General features: G+C 42.5%; 1 protein-coding gene across 1 annotated transcript; it reads left to right on the top strand.

Moving 5' to 3' along the window:
* The first annotated feature begins 4,832 nt into the window (after nucleotides 1–4,832).
* wdr41 (WD repeat domain 41) lies at nucleotides 4,833–12,578 on the top strand. The gene is made up of 14 exons (XM_071516523.1): nucleotides 4,833–5,033; nucleotides 5,246–5,306; nucleotides 5,489–5,604; nucleotides 6,657–6,705; nucleotides 6,918–7,046; nucleotides 7,171–7,233; nucleotides 8,702–8,813; nucleotides 8,923–8,985; nucleotides 9,083–9,187; nucleotides 9,330–9,514; nucleotides 9,615–9,736; nucleotides 10,573–10,658; nucleotides 12,013–12,146; nucleotides 12,275–12,578. Exons 2-14 carry the CDS (start codon nucleotides 5,259–5,261, stop codon nucleotides 12,413–12,415), a joined length of 1,353 nt encoding a protein of 450 aa, XP_071372624.1. The 5' UTR covers nucleotides 4,833–5,033; nucleotides 5,246–5,258; the 3' UTR covers nucleotides 12,416–12,578.
* Nucleotides 12,579–13,108: the final 530 nt, after the last annotated feature.

The raw sequence follows: 13,108 nt of genomic DNA on the forward strand, positions 1-13,108 counted from the left end.
AGACATCAAGTGTTGGATGGCACGTAACTTCCTCAAACTTAATGACAGTAAATCACATATAGTCATATTTGGTAAACATAGCTTGTCAATTTGCTATAAGCTCAGCAAATGTAAGGGACCATGCCAGAGACCTGGGTGTTTTATTTGAATGTGACCTGGGTTTTGAAGAGCAGGTTAAGAGAGTTATCCAGTCCTGGTTTTTCAAGCACCTGGAAAAGGTTATCCATTTCTTATTTCCTCTAGACTTGACGATTGTAACTTGCTATATTGGGGAAGCAGTTGTTAAACCCTTTCATGTCTGCAACTGATTCAAAATGCTGCAGCTGCGCTCATGAGAGGTGTGAAAAAGAAGAACCGTATCATTCCTCTATTGGCGTCCATTCACTGGCTCCTTGTCAGCTGTAGAATTAACTTTAAAATCTTGCTGTTTGTTTTGCATGGTCCACGTCAGTATATCTCAGAACGTTTGTGCACTTACAACTCTACTAGGTCCCTTTGGTCCTCTGATCAGGGCTTTTTCTTACCCATTCAGTAGTCCAGGTCAGCAGAACCTGGAAATACCTACTTTTACTCTAAGCCCTATTTTTTGTAACATGATTTTTTGTCTGTTTGGATTGATTTTGTTCTGTTAGATTTTTCATTTACCCTTGTGAAGTGCTCTTTAAGAAAGTGGTTTCTGTATAAGGAACTATATGAATAAAAGTCCTGCACCTATAGTGTCAAACCTGTATTGAAATGTGTCAGCACCAAAAAAAACAGGTTCATTTATTGTACTTGGTAAATAAATGATTCAGAATATTAATAATCAATTTCAAATGTATTTAAAAGAGCTGCAAGTAAAGTAAATCTTTGAAAATAACATTATCTTGCAGCACTATAGGCTATGGGTGCATATGTGCAGGGCGATAGTCATGTCTGGATGTGTTTATAATCACAAAGAAGAGAAGATTAGGGGGCGGGGAAGCATGGGGATAAAGATTTCTGTAGTCTAGCGACAGATGTGAAATAATATTACATAAATGTAATAATTTGTTTCACTATCACCCAGGTTAATTAGTTTGTGGAAATGGGTAACCTATTTCTCATTGGGTAATTTGTCACACACTGACGAGGTAGCCAATCAGTGACCCTGCTGTTGGTGGGATCATTTCTCCCAGAATGCTGTGCAGCGAGTGTGTCGCAGAAAATGTGGGAGCGAGCCAATGTTTACCTCCTATTTATTTCACACAAATAAATGAAATCAGTCAATAAACCATCCAAGGGTGAATATGGCTCTCTCTATCCCGGATTATGAATGAGAGCTCATTAATTTTCCTGTGTGTGCGTGTGTGTGTGTGTGTGTGAGAGAGAGAGAGAGAGAGAGAGAGAGAGAGAGAGAGAGAGGGAGCAAGGAAAATAGAGCGAGAAAGAGAGAGAGAGAAAGAAGAGAGAGAATGCATGTGTGTCTATAGGTGTGTGCATTTGTGTGTGTGCGAGTGTGTGCATATGTGCATGTGTTTATATGCACATGTTTATATTTGTGCATGAGAAGGGGAGATAACATGAAATTGTGTGAATTTATATGTATGAATATGCAAAATTGTATTAAAAATCAAAACCATCAAGAGCTACTACAATATAAACATTGCAGCCACTATCTTAAAATAACACTGCTGAAGTGAATTTGTCATTAATTACAGTGCTAACATGGCTTGAGCCCTGGAGCTGATACTATTAGACCTATATGGATAAAGCCAATAGTCACTAATGCTACACCTGAGCTTTTCGACAGCGGTGCTGAACACGTTTTGCAAAGTCTGCGTTTCCAATGTCTATCCTAATCTCAACGAGAAAGAGCTAAAGTGATTTAGGAAGTTAATTTAGGGTACACAACTCATTATTGATTTAAAAAAATCTAATCTATTGGGTTTTTGGGGGGTAGAGGTATGTTGGTTGCTTTACACACATTATGAGTACAAATTTATGAGTTATTGAGGAGAACTCTAATTTTATTTGACAGGCAGAGTCTAGGAGTATCTTGGTGGTTGTTGTTCCAGATGGTGGTGAGAAATTCCATCTGAAGGTTTTATTAATTTTAGTTTAAATGGAAAGGCTAGCTGATGCTGTCTCTGGTTCTTGCTGACAAGGCTGACTGACATCTCAGTGCTCCCTCCATCCGTCATTGTTTTAAAACGTCTTAATTGTATTACATGCAAATGAAGAGATTCGATTTTTGCCCATTATCTATTCATAAGAGAAAATTGAACAGAACATTAGTGGGTCACCAAGTGAGGGTGGGGAGGGAGGGAGGGAGGGAGGGAAAGAGAGGTGAGAGACAGACGCTGACTATCAGTTAGACAGACAGAAAGAAGAGACAGAAGGAGACAGGCACACAGACGGAAACAAAGGGAGTACATTACTGTGCTATTGGGTTATGTTTTGCATATTTTTGGGATTGCAATAAAACAATCCCAATCCAAGTTTGTGTGTGTGGAGGTGTGTGCGTGCATGTGTGCGTGCGCGCGTGCATTTAATAGGTCAAGGTTGATAATTAACCTATGATGACTGAAACACAGCAATTACAGTCATACTCATGTGACAAATCAAAGTGACAGAGGCTTGAATGTAGTCATGCATCCTCCCTGGTCAGCTTTAGGAGGTGAGTCAGACCATACCATCACCCCCCGGATCATGTGTCATCTATATTATAATCAGATCCACATTGTCTTTCTTGTTTTGTTTTTTTAAATTACCCATGATGTCACGGTATGGACAGCACTGTACACATTTAATTTCAGTCCACCACCACCTATCCTACACACCTCTATAGGTTAGGAGGTATATCAAAGGTCTTATAGAGTTGACTGTCATCCTCCTTTACCCCCTGAATTGGAGAGCAACTAGGTAAATCAGATACTTTTAAATGGAATGGTAATTATAACTAAAAATGGACAAATAGTGTGAGTCATGAGCTGCACGCCTGCAAAAGTGCTGCCCTGTGTGTTGCGGTCTGAGAGCAGATCCCATGTGGAGGCAGCCAGGGGCCAAAGTAGGTAAAGCAGAACACAGTGAAAGCCTGATGAAGAGGGACAGTGAAGTGTGTTGGTCAAGAATGAGCCTCTCTCTCCTACAAGACCCCGCCGATGCGGCGAGGGAGGGCCAGTTATTGAATACTGTTGTTGGCCCATTGTTAAATTACAGCTTAATTCCTTTTCCATCATCATAACCATTTGTTTTCCTTTCGGGGTGGAGATAGGGGATGAGATAGGGCACTAGGGGAGGGGGGAGGAGGAGGAGGAGGAGGAGGAGGAGGCAGACTTTTGCTTTGCTCTGACTCTCTGCTGGGTCTTTAGTACTGTTAGTGTTTGGTGGCTATCGCATCATGACTTCACCTCTTAGCTGATTCCTGCCATTGGTCATATTTTGACACTTCGTCTCCTCTGGACCAAGGCTGCTGCTCTCAGGAAGCGCTTTACTTTTCCTGTTGCCCATTGCACTCCTGAATCTCAATCCTCCTTCCCCATTCTGTTTTCACCTGCTTTTCCCTCCCTTTCATCTTTTCTCTCTTCTTTAGTCATTGGACATTTTCATATTCTCTCTCTCCTACCCGTCCCATCTCTGCTCTTGGGACCATCCTGGCCATGTCATTTCTAGCTCCTTTTCCAATTCCTTTTCTTGGATCAAATTCTGTCACATCTTTCAAATCACAGCGTTACTTACTACTAACTTGCAATGTTATTTCTAGTGTTACTTGAGGCAAACACCCTTATCCACTCTTCCTCTCACATCCCACCCTCCAGAACCTCCGCACATTTGACCCATTCAGTTCAGATAGCTGACAGATAGTTAAACATCAGGAGCCTCATCCACCCACCCCCCCACCTCTAAAACCCTTTCACTCCACCTAACCCTCCTCCTTTCTCTAGCTGCCCTTGAGCTTTTCTATTACCGCATGGAAAGCACCTCGCAGCCCCTGACAAGCGCGGCGGATCGACACTAAATCAGAAATCAGTGCCAGCCGCGGATCTGAGCCACCATGAAGGTCACAGGCCCTACACTGCGTGTCGTCTCAATCTGGAGAGCAGGAGTAGACACAGCTAGAGCGGTGTGTGTGTGTGTGTGTGTGTGTGTGTGTGTTTGTGTAGGGTTTTTTTTTTTACCGGTGGTGTAGGGGAGGTGGTGGGTGTTAAATGCAGTCACAGGCAGAGAGGGAGAGAATGTAGAATGGAGGAAGAGGATAAGGATGCTGGGTACTGCCTGGAAAGAAGAGGGGCAGCTCAACATGAATGCAGAAGTCATGGGGATGAAGAGAAGATATGTGGGGAAGCGAGAGGAGTATATGGGTAAGAGAAAATGTAGGGGTCGGGTCACAGTTTGCTGAAGACATACAAGGTACAAAACATTTACAAAAGAGCATCGAACAAAGAAATATTGCCCTTTGCTTCCAAGAATGCTCCTCAATAATGGGGTAAATACAAGGGGGAAGTATGTTGGCTGAGCAGCAAATCTCAAACTACCTGCTTTTTACAGTTAGTACCAAGGGGCGGTTTGAGACCTCCTCTGATCTCATGGGGTTGTTATACACTGCCATCTAGTTGTAAGTAATGGAATGACAACCATGAAAGAGACTCTTCTGATACAAAGTGTTTGACAGTAAATACAGTATTAAAAAACAGTAAGATAAGAAAATATCATATCTTTATCATTAATATGCCTTAAGTTTGGAAGTCCAAAAAGCCTTTTACAAGCTGGGTTTTACCAAAATACAGGCTGCAGTTTCCCAATGTGTTTGTGCGCTTGTTTGAATTTTGCCCAGCTAAAGCTTCCGTAGTTTGAGTCACGTGAATGGTTTGTTGTGGTACGTGCCTGTAATTCTCTTTTACTGGGTTTCCACGAAAATAATTCACACACAATACTACATTTATAAGCTTGGGGACAGTTACCCGGTCAACACAGCGACGTACAGCATCTTAAAATCAAATCACAAGGGCGATAAACACGACGACATCCACTGTTTACAACGAGCGAAGGCTGTCTGTCTACGCCAATGACAGGTAAGAAAATTCACACACGACAATTTTGATATGCCTCTTATGTATTTGCTTATGTGTATCTTTTTTTGGTGTTATTAAACGCTGCTGTGTCTGCACGAATGCTTATATTAGGCCTGCAGTTGCCATTTCACAGATAGCGAAACACCTGTACACCAATGGCAGATAAATGTACAGAAAGCTAATCTGGCTTCATTATGGTCCTTCAAAAACAGCCGCTGACTAGTCATGCTTCGTTGGATACTCGGTGGTCGCGAGGCTCAGAGTGCCGTGGAGGTAAGATGTGCCTCTTTTTACACGACATTATGATAGGACGTACAGTATTTCTGACTGCAGGTGTACTACAGTATTCCTCCTGAACAACTTGCCCTGCTCTCTCCAGTCTTCCACTGAGTCCACACTGACTACTTCTGAACCAGACTCTGTTTATCCCACTACTTTCCCTCTTATGTCTGCAGAAAAGCCCCGTGCTGTGCATTGGAGAGGAACAACCCAAAAACTGGTTCACTGAGCTGCAGGTGCTGAAAGGACATTTTGACATTGTTCGATTTCTGGTGCAGATTGATGACTTCAGGTAAGCAGACCGCCACCCCCTTTTCTCTTTCTCCCTCTCCTCTCCTCTCCCTCCTCTCTACCCTTGGCTGGCCTCTATCCCTCTGTGATTGACAGGAGATCCTCTCCTACAGCAAACTTACAGAGCATGACAAGAGCCCAATCATCACCACTACGGGATTGTGTGTGCACAATACAGTGTAACCTAAGCCTTTTATTACTGTCCAAACACACACACACATGCACACACAAAGCTTTTGCACCTGCTCTCCTATCTGCCCTGCTTTGTGGAAGCATGCTGCACACTGGCATGGTACAGTGAGTCTGCATAAGTGGTCAGATTGTGATTTGTAACAGAACTAAATGTGTGTGTGTGTGTTGGGGTGGGGGTGGAGGTTGCTCCAGCAGAGCTTCACGCCTGGTCTCCTCCAGTAATAACCCCCTCCTCTGGGTCTCGTCCTCTCCACACACAGGTCCACAGTCGGGGGCAAAGGCCAGAAAATTCTCTCCAGATTGCTTTTGAAGTCCGAAAATGTATCCTAGACAGTTCCTCTCTTCTCCTTTTTATCTCTCTTTTTTATCCTCTCATCCTGTCCGTTGAGTTTGGGAACAGGTAGCGTGGATGGTCGGGGGTCAGAGGGCAAGCGTAGGTGTTAAACCCCAGGACAGATGTTTTTTAAGATTTATGGGGTGGAGATGGACGTGCTGGAAATGATTCCTCACACAGATAGAGATTGTGTGTTTGACTACACTTAGTCAACTCACAGAAGACAAGGCCTGCCAACCCCAAATCTACACAGGGTCACTTACTGTTAGGCCAACTCAACATGATATGGATTCATTTGATTTGGTTAACTGAGTATGATACTGTATTCAAATTTTCACCATTACAGTACAACCTCAGCAATGCACATAATTCAATTTGTAGTCAACTAGTGCCCATTATGTCATATACATGGCAGTATATAAAAAGTATACAGTATATACAAACAAATTACTTTTTTGTGTCACCTACGTTTCCATTTGCAAGTCATACCTCATTCCTGTCATCTGTCCTCTGTTTTCTTTCTCCAGATGTGCCTCAGCAGGAGACGACGGCCTGGTTTTGGTGTGGAATGTTGAGGTGAATGTTAATGATGTTTTCCACCTATAAAATATTCATGAGAAATATATTCCAATGTTTCATATTTTGCCAGTATTGTGAAATTGCACAGTACTCGATGACAACACTAGGGGGCACTTATGTCTTTTGTGTTTCCTTGGTAGTTTCTTTTCTCTGCATGTGAAGTAAACTCTGTTATCTGTGTTTGTGTGTGTGTGTGTGTTTCACGTCAGACAGGGGAGAAGCTGCTGGAGCTGAGGGGCCATTCCCAGCAGATAACAGCCATAACCACCTTCACCTGTACTAATGGAGACACACTGCACACCTCGCTCATCACCGCCTCCTCAGACCGAACCCTCAGTGTATCCTCAAACTGCAAGAAAGACAAAACAAGCTCAGACACACACACACACACATAACACAACACATTATCGTAATTGTTGTGTTTGTGATTCAGGCTTTATTCTCCTGAATGTGATTTGCCAGTTGTGGGACCCAGATACAGGAAACAGGGTTCAGACCATTTCAGATCTCCAGTCGTCTGTAAAGGTAATGCTTTATAATGTGGTTCATCCTAATACCGTAGCAATTATATCAGTCAGAGTGTAGTGACCTCTCCTGTGCACAGAAGAGCTGCTGGTAAAGTGCAGGAAAGTAATGTTCATAACACCTGTAGGTTTGCTGCACACTTAATCACTCACAGACTGACTTGTTTTAATTATTCATCCTTTTCATATTTCATAATGCAATTAAAAAGTCTTTGAAGTGAATACCACATGTCACATTGCTGCTACGTCAGCATCACTCATCAGCACAGAATGGGAGTGATAAAGCGACCTGTGATCCACAGTGGGTCACATGACCAAGACAAGCAAGGTGAAACACTTTGAACACAATAAATATACGTAATATATGAAGTACATATTTCAGCTTTTTTTAATTTATTTTTTTTACTGTTGTTATAGTTTTTCTATAATATATGATAACATATCTTAGTAAATAGGCCATCATAAAGTTATGTGATTAAAACAATACACCCATTATTATTGCTGGCTATCAGGCAAGGCTTTAATATTTTAAAAACAAGGCAGTTAACATGGCACACAGAGATAGAAACTATTAGAAACTTTACCTACTGATGGATTTTCTGTTGAAACATAGAAACATGGTTTAATGCACATTACAGGATGGGATCAGGTCAAGGTTTCATTAAGCCCATATGTTTCCACTGAATTTAGTGTTAAGATCCAATGTGGTCTCGGTAACAGCTAAAGATTTGCACCTGAGGTTCTTTAGTTGCCAATGACTTGAATGAAGTTGTCGTTTCAGGATTTCTCTCTTTATAATTTCTAGCTAGTGCACAGACCATATTGCCATTTGGTTGGTATAGCTGTTTTGTGCAATTTGTGTGCAATTCTGAGTTTCATGTTGCATTTGATGTCTGTGTTAACCATGATAACCTGACAAAGCAGCAATGTGAAATGCATTATTCTAACAAATGTGATGAGTGAGTGATCAAGTGTGTAGCAAACCTATAGTTTTTATGGCTGCAGCAGTTGTATATTCCATCCAAACATGTGTTTTATGCAGAAATGTTAACACAGTGCTCCATAGATTGTTGCAACAATGCTAAAGAATATACTTCCTGGCTCTTCACATGAGATTTTCTTGGATGGGTCGGTTATTTCTTGTCATGTGTCTGTTTGTCATGTCATCTAAACATTGAGCAATTAATTTGTATTAGCAATACCTGTGACACGTGACATACTAATTAAAATGGTTGACACTAAAGGTTGCTCTGCCATTTATAACTTAAGATAAAAAACGGTAATTGCCACTTGCTCATAGATTAAGGCTAATTACAGTATCCATAGGCTAATTATATTTGTTTTCTTTTCTGTAGTGACTGCTATAGTGTGTGTGTGTGCGTGTGTATGTCTGTCTGTGTGTGTGTGTGTGTGTAAACGAAGAATCACACGTGTCTTTATTTATGAAGTGATATAACTGTCTTCCTTAGTGTTTGCTGGTACTGGAGCGGCTGTGTATGTGGGTCTCTGGTGGGGCTGAACTGTGTGTGTGGAACAAAGACTTTCAGCTGCAGTGCCAGAGACAGAACCACAGTGACACAGGTGAGGAGAAACAGAGCAAGAATAACTTAGTCACATATGTTCGCACTCCAGACAGTGCTATTTGTACACAAACAGGTTAATGCTGTCACTGTGTTTTGCCAATCTGTAGGAGTAACTGCTTTGATTGAGCTGCCTAAGAACTGTATAGCAGCTGCTATGGATAAGGAGATAGGTAAGAGAAACATTCTGATGATCTCCACTGACGATAATGTTCAATACTGTTCTCTTATTGACTTCTAATGAAATATCTTTCCCTTCCTCCTTTGCAGTTATCTACAGGCTGACAGTCTCTACTGACTCCTCGCTGTCAGTGGCTGAGGTCCGCTGCCTGTCTGACCACCAGGACTACATTCGAGCTCTCATAAACGTCAACGGTTAGTCTCTGTCCGACTGTCAGGACACTCTGACACATCACCGAACATCAAAGTGAATGCATTTGAGTTTCGGCATGGAATTGCACGGTGTGTTCTTGGGTCCGTATGACCGCTGCGCTGGTTGCTGTCATGTTTTCCTCAGATGGGTTGTTTGCCAGCGGCTCCCATGTGGGCGAGTTGATCCTCTGGGATGCGACTGATTGGAACATCCTGGCCTACGAGCACATCCTGTGGGAGGAGTCGCAAGCTGACGCTCAGGCTGAAATACGACTGGGCGCTCCCAAGCCCAGTGAGATGTCCATTCAGCATCTGACCACCAATGGAAAGGTGAAGAAATGGGATGGTTGGATGTACTCATTTTGTATGCTGAATACATTTTGAGTATATTGAGTTGTTACCGTCATTCCTTTATGTGTGTGTTTTCTAGCTCATCCTGGCAGCTGTGGGCAGCGGTCTGTATGTGTACAGCATCCTGACCAAGACTGTGGTGGCCTACAGGAAGATCGCCCACGACTCGAATGTCTTACACACCATGCTGCTGTCCAATAGGTGATGTATTTGACATTTGCTCACAGATGGTTCCTGTCTTTAATCATTCTAAAGTTTGATAAAAGATTAGGGCCGCAATATGATTACTATGTGATCAAAAAACACTCTTTGTATTCTGATTTGCCACTGATCACTGCCATGGGTGATCTGCCATTAAGTAGGAGTAGGAAGAAGAATGACCTCCATGGATGCATTACAAAATCTCCGGCAAAGAATGGTAGCCTAACCAATAACGGCATATATGATAACGGTAACCTAGACCAGTGGTTCTCGACGTGGGGCCCGGGGACTGCCAGGAGTCCTTTAGTGAGTTCCTGATGAGTTGTTAAACTTCAACATTATTTCATTTACAAGAAGTGAACACAATTAAAGAATGTAGAAGAAGGACTGTTTTGATCATAGTTTCACTGTTATCTTTCTACCTAAAATACAGATAGTCATGGAATTCTGGACAAAATTGTATCAACAATAATGTAACAATAAAAAATATTCTTAGATTTGGCTTTCGAGAGACAAAATCTTATCAAATGGGGGTCCATGGCCCTAATGTGGACTAAATTAGGGGACCTGAATTGCTGACCTAGGCTGCTCAGTGCAGTCAACACGCATTCTATTTTTCTACCACATGTGCGCGCCTCTCCCTCTCTCTGTCCTCAGCTACAAACCGCTTCAAGAAGGAGAGCTTGCCCAAGTCCACAGTACACTGACACTGTGTCATCATTTCCCAAACAACTGAACTGCTTATAATTAGTATTCTAGCATCTGTTAGACAAGATTGTTATTGTGGTACTTCAACAGTGGTGTGTGCAGGTGTTTCATACGTGTTTATCTTGCAGTGAGCTGATGTCCTGTTCTGAAGATGGCAGTGTGAGGATGTGGGAGATGCAAGACCTGCCTTTACCTGCAGAACCAGCCTCTCCAGGTGACTGACACACACACACACACACACACACACACACACACACACACACACACACACACACACTCATACAACTGGCGACTCACACACATGCAGGACACTCCACTGTGACCCCCACACTGACCTGAAATGTTACATTGCTGATAGAACGGTAAGTGCGTATATCCTTCCTATCTTCAAATTGAACATATCACGAAAAGTGTGTTATTTTCCCAGTGACACATTAGATAACACATACATGATTATGAATTTAAAACCTCAAAGTCTGTTTGTGGAAAATTGCCTGCACTCAGCTTTGTGTGTGTGTGTGTGTGTGTGTGTGTATAAGCATGCGTAGTGTTTGAGTGTCTTGATGTGTGGGTGGCTTGGAAGTGCAGTAATGCTGTCCAGATGTGGTATTCTGTATATCAAAGGGAAGCGTACTGTACTAGCACTCAGGGAGGCTGTGTTTTGTACTTAATAGGGGTGGTCTGAAGTTGAGTGATTGTGTGCATGTGTGTGTGTGTTTGCATATATGTGTGTGGTAGCGTTGTCTTTGATGGTCTAGCTCGCTGCAGTCAGTCTCGAGCTGTGGTGCGATGCTGGATAGAGCTTGGCTGGAGAATACATCCAGGCTACGTCACTGGCTCTGCTGCTAATGCTACACAGATGCCACTCATCTTTGAAGTCCCGTTCCCTGTGTCTATCGTTTGCTTCATGTCTACTGGGAACCTATCAGAAATCAATCAGCTGCATTTCCTTTGGTCTTTCCAGCTTTCCCTGTCTGTCTGTGTCTTAGTCTCTGCTGGGCTGTGTTGTTTTTGTCTGTTCATTCTCCTTCAGCAGGACTCTGGTTTCTCAGTGGGACGCTTTCATCTGGAAGCCCAGCTCATCTGTCTAGACGCAGAGCCTCACTCCACACAGCATAGGCAAAATTACCAGATTTATATCGAAGGGGACAAAATTATGTTGAAATTCATTGCCTTTTTATCGTCCATAAGATAAATGTTCTCATATTTGAAATATGACAAGCCCAAGGGTTTTAGTCCCATCTTATTTGTGGGTTGTGAAAATATTTCTTTCCCCCTCAGACCTGCTGCTTTGAGTGATTGTGTTTGATGCCCCACTGTGATGATGTCATTGCTGTTTTGAGCCTGTCCTGTTGGCTTCCATCTCCATCTGAAAAATCACAAAAACACAGTTTTAGCAGAGGAACACACCGTACATGTAACAGCCTATAGCCATAGTCTCTAACAAGCAGTATATCATTCAGACAGAACCAAGCTCAATTCTGACTCATAAATTTCATATTATTTCATATTATTTCATCCATTATTCTAAATATTGTTCTTTGCTCTTACTCCATCCATGTAACCAGGGTTCTTCGGGATGTGGTCTTTTGGACGGACCAACAAACAGACTGGTCCTCCTTCGAAGAAGATAATGGAGATTCCCAGCATCAGGACGCTGGAGTTGACAGGCGATCTGATTGGGCACTCGGGGGCAGTCCAGGTATTATTTCATGGTGTAGGAAAGCAGAGGGTTGTGTCCTGTTCTACTTCAAACGCTGATCTTGACTTGTTGTAAGAGTGTTATATAATATGTATCCCTTTTCCTGTTTGTGTACGCACGTCCCTCAGATGTTTGTGAGCTTCGGGGAGAAGGGTTTGGCGACATGCTCGACCGACCACCTGCTGATTCTGTGGAAGAATGGAGAGAGGCAGTCGCACCTCCGCAGCCTGGCACTTTTCCAAAAACTGGAGGAGAACGGAGGGCTCTGACCTCCTATCCTTGAACCACGCCATTAAAAAAAAAATGTTTTTTGTTGTTGTTGTTGGATGTTTGTTAGAAATTACTTGAATTTACTTTGATTGCTGCTTGCATTTTCACTGAAAATAATCAGTATTTACGTTTTTCATTTCAAATTTCGTTACGATAATAAATACCTAATCTGTGAAACAGAAAGGGATTGCAATATTTTTATTTCTACACACCTAAGTGTTGAATTGTTCACCACTCATTGCATATTCAGCCTGTGATGGGGGGTTGTGAGTAGGCATTACTTGAGTTTAAAGGGCCATGAGCCAAAAAGTTTGACAACCACTGGTCTAGGTTGCCCCTCTCCTTTACATTATTCCTGATGGTGTCTGCACAGTCAGCATAGTTGGAGATATCAGGGTTTGTTTTCCTCCCTTCAGAAGAAGCCATTTGCTGTAAAGTATGAAAAAACACTTCCAGGCTTGGAAATTGCCTGAGCTAGATAATCTATCACCTTATCTGGTTTTGTTGGTTTCAAAGTTGCTGTTTTATCGTTATTTCATTGTGCCTGAGTTGAGTTTTCATATCAGCGCGCATTGCATCACACTCTACATAATGACTATCGCCCATATCACCTGGCACCCACAGGAAGAAATGGTCCCTGCCAGGAAATAATCCCTCAAAAACATGCCGCCTTACAAACCTTATGTCTTCCT

Source organism: Centroberyx affinis, unplaced genomic scaffold (genome assembly GCF_046629955.1).
Source record: "Centroberyx affinis isolate AG114_WGS23_722 - 3 ecotype Tasmania unplaced genomic scaffold, CSIRO-AGI_Caff_v1 ptg000408l_1, whole genome shotgun sequence".
NCBI classification, from domain to species: Eukaryota; Metazoa; Chordata; class Actinopteri; order Beryciformes; family Berycidae; genus Centroberyx; species Centroberyx affinis.